The 14514-nt window shown below is 44.7% G+C and overlaps 1 protein-coding gene across 13 annotated transcripts in view; it reads right to left on the bottom strand.

The window, feature by feature from the left end:
• Nucleotides 1-14514, bottom strand: part of fnbp1b (formin binding protein 1b) — a 145784-nt gene that overhangs the window by 84082 nt on the left and 47188 nt on the right. For all 13 annotated transcript variants that reach the window (XM_078426189.1, XM_078426201.1, XM_078426198.1 and 10 more), the window contains exons 3-4: nt 10038-10094; nt 7814-7961 (exon numbers count right to left, since the gene is read on the bottom strand). In XM_078426189.1, coding sequence (XP_078282315.1) covers nt 7814-7961; nt 10038-10094 — 205 coding nt within the window. The remainder of the gene's footprint in view (nt 1-7813; nt 7962-10037; nt 10095-14514) is intronic.

Genomic DNA, 14514 nt, shown 5'->3' on the forward strand with positions numbered 1-14514 from the left:
ATAACACAAGTGCTGTCTAACTAATGTTTTGTACAACTGCACCATGACGTCCCAACACCTTATATTCAATTCCCCAGACTGCAAAGGCACACCTGTCAAGTGCCTTCTATCAAAAAACTATCCACCTGTGTTACCATTTTCAGGAAGCTATGGATTTGTACCCAAGCACAGTCTGTACATCCACACTCCTCAGGTGCCTGCCAGTTCTCTAAATTTCCTATGAGAATTTGACTTCCCAAAGTGCATCAGCTCATTTGTCCAGAGAATCATTTATCTGTCCATGCACTTTGTCCATCGCATAGAACCCAAAGCCCAAGGATTCCGATGGGGATTATAGGGCTAAGAATTTGCAGGTATAAGGGAAGGATTAGATATTTATTTAAAAAAATATTTGTCATCATTTATACTTCCTAAATTATTTTTAAATGTTTTCAGTTAACTTTATTTTGTTGATTATTTTAATTCAATTTTGACTCTCTCTGAACAACAGTGATTTAAAAAAAAATCAACAAACAAATCTTGGAGCCAGAGTTATACAACAGGGAATTAAACAGGTCTTTGACCCCATTTGTCCATGCCAACTAAGATGCCCCATCCAAGCTGGAAACATATGCCGGCATTTAGCCCATATCCCTCAAATCCACATATCTGTCAAAACCCTTTGAATGTTGTTATTGTACTTGTCTCAATTACTTCCTCTGATAGCTTGTTCCATATACCACTGTATGAAAAAAATTCCCCTCAGTTCCAATTAAAATTTTCCCCTCTCACCTTAAGCCTGTATCCACTGGTTCTTGATTTCCCTATTCTGTGAAATAGACTTAGCATTTGCCCTATCTATTCCCCTTGTGAATTTACACACCTCTATTAGATCACCTCTCAGTCTGGCTGCACACCAAGGAATAAAGTCCTAGCCTGCCCAGCGTCTCCCTTTTGGTCAGGCCCTCTGATCCACAGCTCCTTACTCTCTGCTTTGCTGGCTGTCAGCTGCATTTCATGGGGCAGTGCCAACACTCTCTACCACCTTAGGGGCTGTCACCACTGATAACATGCTGCTGAACTATAGGAAGCAGAGGTCCACTCAGATAAGCTGTACACATCTACAGACTCAGGCAATTATAGATGTTGATTCCAGACTGCTGCCTCAGGCAAAGATCTGCCCCAAAATAATATTAGTGATGTGAGAACAATAGTGTAGGAAAAATTACTGTTGATGCTGGTTTAAATCGAAGGTAGACACAAAATGCTGGAATAACTCAGTGGGTCAGGCAGCATCTCGGGAGAGAAGGAATGGATGACGTTTCGGGTCGAGCCCCTTCTTCATCTTTGTCCCGCCCCCTTCCCTGACATCAGTCTGAAGAAGGGTCTCGACTCGAAATGTCACCCATTCCTTCTCTCCTGAGATGCTGCCTGACCCGCTGAGTTACTTCAGCATTTTGTGTCTATCTTCAATAAAGAACAATCTTCCCCTCAATATTGGCACAGGTGGTCAAGAGAGTGGAGTGGTTGCAAAGTTCCTGACAGGCTCGTCAACTTGGACACCCAGGAACAATGGAGGCTGCAAAGACCAACAAGCACTGCCTGATCCATCACAGGTACAGACCTCCACATCACTGAAGGGAACTAGAGGAAGTGATGCCTTAAAGTCAGCTAATATTATCAAAGACCCACACCACCCAGGCCATACCCTCATCTCACTGCTACCACCATGGCATCTACAACACACAATGCCTCAGAAAAGCCACCAGTATCCACAAAGACTCTTCACACCCCTGCAGCAGTCTGTTCGAACTCCTTCCATCGGGCAGACGATACAAGGCCTTCTACGCCCGCACCTCCAGACTCAGGAACAGCTTCATCCCCAGGGCCATAGCTGCTATGAACCGGTCCTGCTGAGCCGGATGGTCACATCGCACAGTGATCCGGCACAGATCCACTTGCACTTTATTCTGTCTTAAAACTGTTACAATTTGTTTCGTTGGGTTGTTGTTGATTAAATTAATTAAATTATTGCATTGTATGGGAGGCACGTTCCCAATCTCGTTGTACCCCTGTACAATGACAATAAAGATATATTGTATTGTATTGTAATCACTTGAGTCTGCAGCTGCATGGTTAGATTGAGCTGGGCATCATCACCTTCATGTAAGGTGAACATGGTGGGCTGCAGTATTCTGCCGCAGACAAGCAGAGAGCAACATAGAGGGCATGGCCATCTGCTCCCGGCATGGAATGGGCCAGTCGGCCATATTTCCCTTGTGGAGATCTTGCTGTGCTGGAATACCAAGGGTCCATTCTAGACTGCAGGAGTAAATGCTGAGGGACGCACTGAAGCCTGGTGCAGCCAACGTGAAGGCTCCATGATGGACGATCACAATCTAGGGTCTTTCTGCTGCTGGACACTGAGGGACTGAGTTTAGCGAGGACATCCCTCAAACAAGGGAAGAGATTTCACCCCAGGGGCCACACAAGTGGTTATGGTGCTATGTGCATGGGAAAAGGGAGCTGCTAACACTACTGGGTATAACACGAGCAATATTGAATGCAGAGGCACACTAAGAATGGATTAGAAGTTCTGCATGTTTTTTTTGTTTTGTATATATTTTTCCATTTCAGATAAATGAAATTAAAAAAGGTTTCCTCCCAACAAGGTTCCATGCACATGGTTCCCCAAAATGATCACTTGGTGGTTGCTCTGTGTGGAACTGGGAGCAGGGGGTGATATCCCATCTGCATTCACTCTCAACCAAAGGAGCAGTCAGAAGATGAAAGCCTGGCCTCAGCCTCTCGTTGGGAAGGAGAGTGAAGTTAGTGTGGGCCCTCGTTTCTGATATTCGTCCAATATTCCTTCATGAAAAATGTGCAATTGAGGATGGTTTTGGAGTTAAGCCAGGATCTGATGCGTTATTCTCTAATAAAGCAAGACAGCATCCATTCTCCTGGACTCTCGCATCTATAAAGAACAACTGGAAAAGATATCAATGGATAGGCAACAGCCACATGACAACAGCCACATGCACAGTAATCCCGCTTGAGTGTACTCCTCATAATCTTGGAATCATCTTTGATCAAACCCTCTCCTTCGACAAACACATCAAACACATCACAAAGACAGCCTTCTTCCACCTCAAAAACATTGCCCGTCTCCGTCCATCCCTCTCCTCCACAGCTGCAGAAACCCTCATCCACGCCTTCATCACCTCCCGTCTGGACTACTGCAACAGCCTCCTCTATGGCGCACCCTCAAAAATCATCAGTAAACTTCAATACATTCAAAACTCCGCTGCCCGTCTACTCACCCACACCCCGATCCGTGACCATATCACCCCTGTCCTTTATAAACTCCACTGGCTCCCCATCCCCCAGAGAATCCAGTACAAAATCCTCCTCATAACCTACAAAGCCCTCCATAACCTGGCCCCATCCTACCTGACCGACCTCCTCCACAGGCACACTCCCACCTGCACCCTCCGCTCTGCTGCTGCCAATCTCCTATCCCCCCACATCCGGACCAAACTCAGATCCTGGGGGGACAGGGCTTTCTCCATCGCTGCTCCCACCCTATGGAACTCACTACCCCAAAACGTTAGAGACTCCTCCACACTCACCACATTCAAAACATCGCTGAAGTCTCACCTGTTCAGTACTGCCTTCAACCACTGAAGGTCACCTCACCTTTTGTCTCCTTTCTCTGTTCGTTTATTTATTTACTTATTTATCTATTTATTCATTTCCCTATGTTCTCTAAATCTCTGTAAAGCGTCTTTGGGTATATAAAAAGCGCTATATAAATAAAATACATTATTATTATTATTATTATTATATAACCAAATGTACATCAACTTAATAAACACTTTTTCCATTAGCAGCATAGCTCCAAGTTATGTAAAAACCTGATCAGCTTCTGAGAGTTATCGAGCTGTACAGCACGGAAACAGGTCTTTCGGCCCACCTTGTCCGTGCCTACCAAACAAATATTAAAATGCAAAATGAAACATCCCAAGTAGTGGTCATTGTTAGAAGTCATGTCACAGATTCAACACTGGCTCCACACACACTTCTTGAATTTCCTGTTTAAAATGTAATTCCATTAATTCTACATCAAAGGACACTGAATGAGTGTCACTGTATGTTGAGGTGCACACCAGTGGGAATGTAGACAGAGCTCTACAGTTTAATCTCCCCCTCCCTGTGTGTGAGAGACTAAGCTGAAATGCACCAGCTCATTGTCCCAGTCACAATTTGTTAATTCAGCACAGGCCAGTTCAAATATGGGACCTTTGGGCAAAGTGGGAATTGCCTTTTCCCACTCAGCCTTTTGAGGTACTGATTAATTCCTTCTGCTCTGAAAGAGGTCTAGGCACCTCCTATGAGTTGGAGGCGGAAATTAATTATGTATTCAGTTCATAATAACAGCTTAGAAACCAAAATTAATACAACATTTGCAACAACAATAACTCGCCTTAGTATAATGTTACGGGCACAACTGAAACATCCAAAAATGTTTCACGGGAGCATAGCCTGGGAAAAATAACGTACAGATTTGAAGGGTGTATTTTAAGTTTTACAGAGAGTCGATCGAGGGTTTAACAAGGTGAATTGCGTTGGCACTTGGAAAAGAATAATTCACAGGTTAATGGGGAAAGAGTAAAAAAAAAAATGCAATTGTCTGCATTGCTTAAGAACTGTTGCTGGCCCAAACAGCCTTCTTCTGTGCAGGAATGCGTCTATAATTCAATTTCATTAATACGTACACAAAGTCCAAGATATTCCTCCCCCAATGACTCCTGTACCATCCGCCCAACCAACAGCAATGCCAAAAGCAATTTGTCCCTTGCCATTCCTGACCTGCACACTTGGTGTGATCCTATCTCGCCAACTCCTTCACATTTAACCCCCGTGCTGGGTCTGACGCTTCGGACCATCAATCACCAGTATTCTTTCGCTCCACAATATAGTTTTACTTGTGAATTAAGCCGACTGTCCACACTGATCACACTGCACCTGAACATCTTTTGACTACTTTTCATGTCTTGCCTTTGTCACTTACTCCACCTATCTGCCAATCACCCTCTTCACTTGTATCCACCTTTCACTTGCCAAGCATTTTGTTCCCTCCCCCCTCCCTCCCACCCCATCGTATCAGTTTGAAGAAAGGTCCCAACCTGAAACATTGCCTGTCCATTCCCTCCACAGTTGCTGCCGAACCTCCCGAATTCCTCCAGCATTTTGTGTTTTGTAATAGTTTCTTACATGACTGACTAATTACTAGCTGGGGGGGGATACACTTCTGCCATGTGTGGCTAAACCAAGTTTGGTATTGGACCAGGGGCCAGGGCAAGGCCACTCCTACCTTCTAGGCCCAAATTGAATTCTAAACTTGGCAGTGCAACACTGATAGTTATAGGTCTGTCATTGTATAACAGCTGGTGGACACTGTCTGTAAAAGTGTAAAACTGACAGGCGACTGATGGACACGGGCAGTCACGGATGGGCGCGGGCGGTCACGGGCGGACACTGATGGAGACGGGTGACACTGATGGAGGCGGGCGGTCACTGATGGACGCGGGCGGTCACTGATGGACGCGGGCGGTCACTGAAGGACGCGGGCGGTCACTGACGGACGGTCACTGACGGACGCGGGCGGTCACTGACGGACGCGGGCGGTCACTGACGGACGCGGGCGACACTGACGGACGCGGGCGGTCACTGACGGACGCGGGCGACACTGACGGACGCGGGCGTCACTGACGGACGCGGGCGGTCAGTGACGGACGCGGGCGGTCACTGACGGACTCGGGCGGTCACTGACGGACACGGGCGGTCACTGACGGACACGGGCGGTCACTGACGGACACGGGCGGTCACGGATGAGCGCGGGCGACACTGACGGACGCGGGCGGTCACTGACGGACACGGGCGGTCACTGACGGACTCGGGCGGTCACTGACGGACACGGGCGGTCACTGACGGACACGGGCGGTCACTGACGGACACGGGCGGTCACTGATGGACGCGGGCGGTCACTGACGGACGCGGGCGGTCACTGAAGGACGCGGGCGGTCACTGACGGACGCGGGCGCTCACTGACGGACGCGGGCGCTCACTGACGGACGCGGGCGCTCACTGACGGACGCGGGCGCTCACTGACGGACGCGGGCGCTCACTGACGGACGCGGGCGGTCACTGACGGACACGGGCGACACTGACGAACACGGGCGGTCACTGAAGGACACGGGCGACACTGACGGACAGGGGCGGTCACTGACGGACAGGGGCGGTCACTGACGGACACAGGCGACACTGACGGACACGGGCGGTCACTGACAGACACGGGCGGTCACTGACGGACACGGGCGGTCACTGACAGACACGGGCGACACTGACGGACACAGGCAGTCACTGTAACACTGAGGTACAGGGGACTCTCATACAGCAGATTGGAATTTTTTGGTAATCAAGGGCAGAAGGATATCAAAGAGACATCATTGTAAAACATTGCCATGTTTGGCACCTGTTTGTTATGCCCTCAACAAAATAAATACAGATCAAAAGGGCACAAAATGTTGGAGTAACTCAGCAGGTCAGACAGCATCTCCGAACAACATGGAGGTGACATTTTGGCTTAAGACCCTACTTCAGATTGATTGAAGGGGGGGAGAAGAAAGCTGGATATTGGGAGAAGAAAACTCGGAAAGGGGAAGAGGCAATGACAAAACATGGCAGGTAATGGGTTGACACAGGTGAAGGTTTTCTTTTGACATGCAGATGGTTGGAACTCAGGGTGGAAATAAGAAGAGCAGGTGAGACAGGTCTGAAGAGTTATGGATTGTTAAGCCTGGGGGAAGAAAGTAGAGAATGGGGGTGGTGGTGGAGGGGAGAAATAGGTGGGAGTTTGAGATGAGGCACAAGGGAGAGAAGGGGGGGGGGGGAGGGTAATTACAGGTTACCAAAAATAGGAGAATTCAACATTCATTTGTTTCTACTATAAGCACACAAAGGATTTCCAGATAAATCTGTTGAGGATAGTGGTTTATCAGGAAGGAAATATCCAAGTTTCTAACTTAGGTAAGGTGGTGGGGAATGTGCGCCTTCTGAGGCACTTGGTTCAAATTCAACAATCGTGGAGTGTTGCCTCAGTTTATCAGCAATCACAATAACAGAGAGCCAAGCCTGCGGAGCTTACAAGAAAATAAACCTAATGGTAAAGAGAAGTTCCTCATTTGTGCGGGAACACACATGAAGGGACCAACAGTCTCCCAGGCGACAGCTTCATTGGGTATCGTATCTGGAACTAATTTATGATGACAAAGCAAGTCCAAAATGAGCAATAGATTCCTGAATATTATTAAAAAGTAAAGATGAATTGCGAACATGACTGAAAATGGCAGAGATTCAATTTTGTTTTTTCCGATTAAACTCTTGTCCTAAAGAGAATAGCTCACACCAGAATATAATTTATCTGAAATTATAACCGTACAATTTAGAAGAAGTGCAAGTTCTACAGAAACAATTCCAAAATACGTATACAGCTTAATTTGTGAAGATAGACACAAAATGCTGGAGTAACTCAGCGGGACAGGCAGCATCTCTGGAGAGAAGGAATGGGTGACGTTTTCCATTCCTTCTCTCCAGAGATACTGCCTGTCCCACTGAGTTTCTCCAGCATTTTGTGTCTATCTTCGGTAAACTTCAGACTACAGTTCCAGCAACTGCAGTTCTTTCCTGCACATGAATGAATGAAAAGTTGTTCAAAAACATCTGAAATAATTGCAGCAACAGCATAAATTGTCAATAATTATAAATGATTTACCATTTTCCTTTCTTGCTTGAGCTCCTGGATGTAACGAGCCAGCTCTGCAAATATCATCCCACTCATATTCTCAGCAACAACCTCATGCTGGCCTGCGTAGTCATTCATTTCATTCAGAAGAGTCACAAAGGCTCGGCAGGATGTGAATCTGCAAAGTATTCAGTTACATTTTACTCGTCTTGGGTAAACATATCTGTTCCTAATCTTTTAAATTCAGAAACCCAGGACTGGGGTAAAGAAAACCTTAAAATAAACGTCCAAAAATGTATCATGAATTTGCAATTAATTGCACTAAATATGCTAAACGACAAGTTGTGAATGTTGCATGACTTTCTCAGAAAATATTTTGACAATTTAGATCATCAGACCACATTTCACTCAACACAGAAACATTAAAGGCATGATGCTAACAATAACATATCAACTTTACATTCCATCTCCCTTCCAGCTTTACATTTCATTCTTTCACTTCTCTCCTTATCCGACTCTTTTGTCTCACTTTCACTGCTTGCCTTTGCCACTTACTCCACCCATCTGCCAATCACACCTCCCTCACGAGAATCCTCTTACCACTTGTCAGGTGTTGTCTTGCCCCCAGCTCTCCTTCCCACCTTTCTCCCCCCATCTCCAGTCAGAAGGTTGCCGACCCAAAATATTCCCTCCACAGGTGCTGCCTGACCTGCTGAGATCTTCCAACATTTGTTTTTCCATCAATTTACAGTGTTGCCCAGGTTGTACTCAGTCTGAAGAAGGGTCTCAACTCGAAACATCACCCAATTCTCTCCTGAGATGCTGCCTGACCTGCTGAGTTACTCCAGCATTTTGTGATACCTTCAATTTGTACCAGCATCTGCAGTTATTTTCCTACACAGGTTGTACTCAAGTAACTGGCATCAATATCACTGTTCAAAACAATGTCATCAATTACAGAAGGGGGGAGAAAAAGGATCTCCCTAACATTTGAAGTCTGAGACGAAAGGTGGAATAGTGAAACCGAAGCTCTGATGTGACTCTCATGTAACAAGTGATGCTCTAATGCTTTTTAAACGGTCACAGGTTTTTTTTGCTCCTCTTGGCATTGTTCATTAAAGTGTTTAAATAATTTGAGGGAGTGCAGCGTAGGTTCACGAGGTTAATTCCCGGAATAGCGGGACTGTCATATGATGAAAGAATGGAGCGACTGGGCTTGTATTTACTCGAATTAAGAAGGATGAGAGGGGATCTTATAGAAACATAAAATTATTAAGGGATTGGATACGCTTGATGCAGGAAACATGTTCCCGATGTTGGAGGGAGTCCAGAACCAGGGGCCACAGTTTAAGAATAAGGGGTAGGCCATTTAGAACTGAGATGAGGAAAAACAATTTCACCCAGAGAGTTGTGAATTTGTGGAATTCTCTGCCTCAGAAGGCAGTGGAGGCCGATTCACTGGATGCATTCAAAAGAGAGTTAGATAGAACTCTTAGGGCTAGCGAAATCAAGGGGTATGGGGAGAAGGCAGGAACGGGATACTGATTACGGATGATCAGCCATGATCATATTGAATGGCGGTGCTGGCTCGAAGGGCCACCTCCTGCACCTATTGTATCTATCTATGTTTTTAAATTATTGACCTCAAACGTTATCATAGTATAACAGAAACATTAGCAGTACTTTCGATTTGACTGGTCAAGTTTGAAATTATGTTGTTATATCCCATCATTATGGTGTTTTTAGTTTGAATACATTACAATTGGAATCTAAAATATCAAAGTAGGTATCTAACAAAGAAATGGAAAAGGGCTTCACTAGTAACGACAAATTTTTCCTGTGTGGGAACAAAACCTTTCATTAAAATCATTCTCATTATTAATTTGTCCTCTGGTTAAGAACAAACTTAACAGTTCTTGAGCGACAATCGAGCTTCATGATCAGAATGGTTTTCCACTGCAAAAGCATTGACAGACCTACTTTCAATGAACTATGCTTTCTGAAACACAACTGCCCATACAGCTTTCTTTATTGTCTGCCGGGATAAACACAAAATATTTTGTACAAAACAGGCAATTGCAACTTCCCGGATAAATTTTAATATAAACAACTGTTACGTATTCTCAAAGAGCAACTGCCTTGTGTTTGCATTGAAAACACCCAAGGATAGCATAAATGGTATCTGGATACTTTCACTGCAGACAGAAGTTTTGTTTGATCGCATTGCTGTTTGGAACTTGAAAGGAGCACCCACCTCTGTTCCTCCTCTTCTCTGGAGTTCTTTTTTGGCTGATACTTCTTTGTAAGATTCCTGCGAAATAATACAAATTAGAGACTTTAGTTAAGGCAATAAAGTCACCATAATTTATGACCAGCAGACCACAGGATTGGTAAACCAATTTTGTAAACAAAAATCAAATTATTGACTGCATAACTCTAATTAGCTTTAATTAGCTATACAGATTCTGGGTGTCAGGTGCCTTTACAATATCGTTCAAACATTTAATTGTTTGAGTCCAGAGGAAAAGGAATTGCTAGTGGCCGTGGTGGGTGAATGGATGGTGACCTTTGGAAAGTTGGGAGCCTGGGAACGCATGGCAATAAAAAAAAGATAGACAGATTTTTTTAAAATAGTACTTAAAATTCAACAACCTTTCATAATAAGATTGTTCTGCGAATTAAATAATTGCCTTGTTTAGATCATAAAAGGACAATGCAAAGACAAATACATTTTAACATGGCTAAATGTTTGTTATTCCTGTGGCTGGCTGCAAAGTCAGAATAAAATTGCCCTGGTTCTGCGAGTGACTTCTTCAGATTCTTCTTCTTAGGAAGTGTCCTGACTCACCTATCCATTTTCTCCGGAGATGCCGGCTGACCCGCTGAGTTACTCCAGTACTTTGCATCTTTTTCTGTAAATCAGCACCTGCAGTTCCTAGTGCCTGACACAATTGAAAACTGGTCTGCCATGATGTCCTGCAACCTAAGTATGGGTTAACAGGGTAGCCAGGTGTAGAGGTTGCTATAAACCAATACATGACATAGGGAAAGACAGGAATGTTGATAGAGGTTGATTGGAAAGATGAGTAAAACTGATAACTGACAAATGGGAATAATAAGCCACAAAAAGTAGGAGGGCAATTGCTTAATTCATTAAGGGATCTTATTAGGAAAGCCTAATAAGTTAAATGTCGTTGAAGTACCATTTGAAAAAAAAATCAGATGACTATTTTTTGTTTAAGGCACGTTTTCCCAAGCTCCTGACTTTCCAAAGGTCACCATCTATTCCACTCTCACAAGCGTTGCTTTTGCCAAAGAATTTTTTTAAAAAGATGGAATGATATTGTAAAGGCACAACATCGTAAATATGTGGAGCTAATTATGTCGTCAATGATTTGATTTTTCTTTTCACATAAGTTCACATAATCGCAGAGGGAATTAAGAAATAACTTCACTCAGCACGAAGAACAATTGTGGCTCTCCTTCCAAGGACACAGTTTTGCCAAAGTATTATCAGCGATCCAACAGGCCCTGGTTTGGTGGATTTCTGATAATCATTTCTGGATCTTCTGCATTGCATGACCTACTTATTATATGTGGAGGGTATTGCACATCCACTGCATTGTCAGACAGTGTTCAGCTCTGTTTTGACATTGAGTGCAATACCTAATAACAACAAAGGGAAAACAAGTAACCACAGATGCTGATATACAAAAAAAAGACACAAAGTCCAGAAGTAACTCAGCGAGTCAGGTGGCATCCCTGGAGAACATGGATAGGCCACGATTCGGGAACCTTCCTCAGACAGATAAAATCCAGATTGGATCCGAACTGGGAGGCCTGGAAACGGATCTGGAACACAAGATGGCGGTACAGCCTAGCGACGAGGAGAAACACGTGGCTGTGGTGGCAAGTCCGAGTCAGAACATGTTCATAGAGCAGGAGAGCAGGAATCACAGAGGGGCGGCAGTGAGAGAGGATCTCCCAGAACTCCCATCGGACAGAGGAGAAGAACTTGTGCAAAGTAGGTATACCTTGAGGAGATTTTGTAGTGGAGCAGTGGTGAAGACCTGAAACGTCACCTATCAATGTTCTCCAGGGATGCTGCCTGACCCACTGAGTTACTCCAGCAGTGCTGAAGACTAAATGTTATATTTAAAAGCCAATAGCAGCAAAGTATCAACTGAGATCAAAGTAGAGACAGCAAAAGTGGTTATAATGGAACATCCTGCACAGAACCAGCTGGTGTCAGTAATTATGCACCTCTCAGGCCTCCTCCCTTATATCTTAGCCATTTGTTGTCATAACTATACATTCCATTCTCATTCCTTCTCTAATGTAGCCTCCCTTAAATGCATAAACATCAGGAATGTCAAAACTACAGCTCTGCCAAAATTTGTCCATGGCTGCCTCTGGATTGGCCCACCAGGAGGGCCAGTGATATTCAACCAAACAAGACCCAAGGATGGAGAAAGAAATCTGGGTAAACCTCGAGATGAAGAGTACGAATCAGAGGGCAGATCGCACAGGACGTTGGCAATGCAATGGGGTGGTGAGGCTGCAGACAGCGGCAGAGTGGGGAAAGGGTCAAGGAGGAAGATGTCGGCTTCAGACCACGTAGAGAACGCACCTCAAAACTTCGGTTAAAATATTTTCCTTGGTCTCCCAGAACACATTAGCGTAGTAAAAGTTGCACATATTGTTTGATCTTACAGTGCTTGCACAGTGACCTCGTTGTACTGGCAGCCACAGAAGAGCCAGAAAATCTTTGCATGGTGGATTTCTGTGATGTTTGATGGACTCTGTGGGGTGGGAGGACCTGTTGCTCCTCCCGTGCAGCAGGTGGCACTGCACAGGACAAAGGGAGATATTTTGTACATAGTTATCTTGGCTGTACACAGTGTGGAGTGTGCAGTCAGATTGTGGGGTCGCAGCCATTTTAGTTGTTTTGCTGCCAGCATTGAGTTACTGTAATAAAGACTTCTGTTGTACCTTGAAGACTCGCAAAGTTTCATACAGGCATAGAACAAGAACACGAAAATTTCCGATAATATTTCCTCATACTTCCTTGGATGGAGATCCACAATCCTACTCTGAGTGAAATTCTATGTGTGATTTTTCAGTGATGGAGTAATTCTGCTCTTCCAAGCAGAAACACACTGTTGATTCTATCAAACTCTTCAAGCCTCATGAGTGTCCACAAGAACTCCCCCATCCACTAGGTTATTTCAAGAGAGGAGTCACAATGGGCTCCCTGTCCCTTAATAGATATAACCGTGTGTATAAAATATCATACACAAGGAACTGCAGATGCTGGTTTACAAAAAAATAAACAAAGTGCTGGAGTAACTCAGCAGGTCAGGCAGTATCTATGGAGAACAAGGATGGGCATTGTTTCGGGTCAGGGCCTTTCTTCGGATTGACTATGGTGCGGAGAGGGATAAAGACCTGCTGGATCTCCCTCCCTTTCCGATTGACCTATCTGTCTTGGGCCTCCTTCATTGCCAGAGTGAGGCCACACGCAAACTGGAGGAACAGCATCTCATATTACAACCCGACTGACTGTATGATGTGTGCCGATTTCTTCCTTTCCCTTTCCACTTGTATTCCTCTTCCCCGGACTTCACCTTTCACACATCTTCTATTCTCTTCTGTTCTTATCTCACACATTTTGTCTTATCTCTCGCCTTCATCCAATCAGAAAATCCCCCCAACAGCATCCAGGCTTTGTCCCACCTCTATCTCTCTTCGTGCTTCCCCACCTCCCATCACAATCAGTCTGAAGAAGAGTCCTGACCCCCAAAAAATTGCCTATCCACACTCTCCAGAGATGTTGCCTGACCCGCTGAATTACTCCAGCACTTGGTCAAAAAAGTATTGGCACCAAATTATATTTTATGCACACAGTACTCAATTCAAAAAGCGTATCAGTCTTGAACGCATCCAGAAATATTTTCTGACAACACGGCAGAGGAAATCCGTCAGGATGTTGCCTGCATTGGGGTACTTGTGACATGGGGAGCGATGGAACAGACTGTGTTCGTGCTGCCTGCAGCAAAATACGCGGAAAAGTGACCAGAGAAGATTTTCAGAAGCATAAATAGGGAAGGTAGTCAAAACCATTTTCACATTTTAGGGGTATCACAAAGGAGGCGACTCAGGGTTAAGGTGGAAGGAGTTTTAAAGGGAATTGAGGGGGGGGGGGGGAGGAGTGTGTTTTATTTAACGGAGTATGGTTGATATCTATAATACACTGGCACAAGGTAGTGAATCAAATACAATTGTTGGATTTGAGGCATTTAAACAGACAGTTAAATAGGCAAAATAAGGAGGATATGGTCCTAAGGCGGGAAAATGGGATTAGTGTAGATGGGCAAAAAAAGGAGCATAGACGTGGTGGCCTGAAGGACACATTTCCGTTCCGTTTGAGTTTCTGATTTTAACTGGAAAAATAATCATCTGACAGGGAAGGAGCATCTTGTGACTACCTTGTGACATAATGACTGTTTGATACTAACACTGAGAGGAAAGATCACATGCACACCAGAGTTGTTGCACAGCGAAGAGTCAAGGGTGGCTATTTGTCATATGTACTGGATATAAACTACAACTAGCCATTACCCCAGCAACTATGATACACCATGAACTTCATATAGCTTGTACCACGGACTGCAGTTTTGCAGTATAATGGTCTGGTTACATAGTGTTCCTGATTAATAATTTATGGATTA

Source organism: Rhinoraja longicauda, chromosome 31 (assembly GCF_053455715.1).
Source record: "Rhinoraja longicauda isolate Sanriku21f chromosome 31, sRhiLon1.1, whole genome shotgun sequence".
NCBI classification, from domain to species: Eukaryota; Metazoa; Chordata; class Chondrichthyes; order Rajiformes; family Arhynchobatidae; genus Rhinoraja; species Rhinoraja longicauda.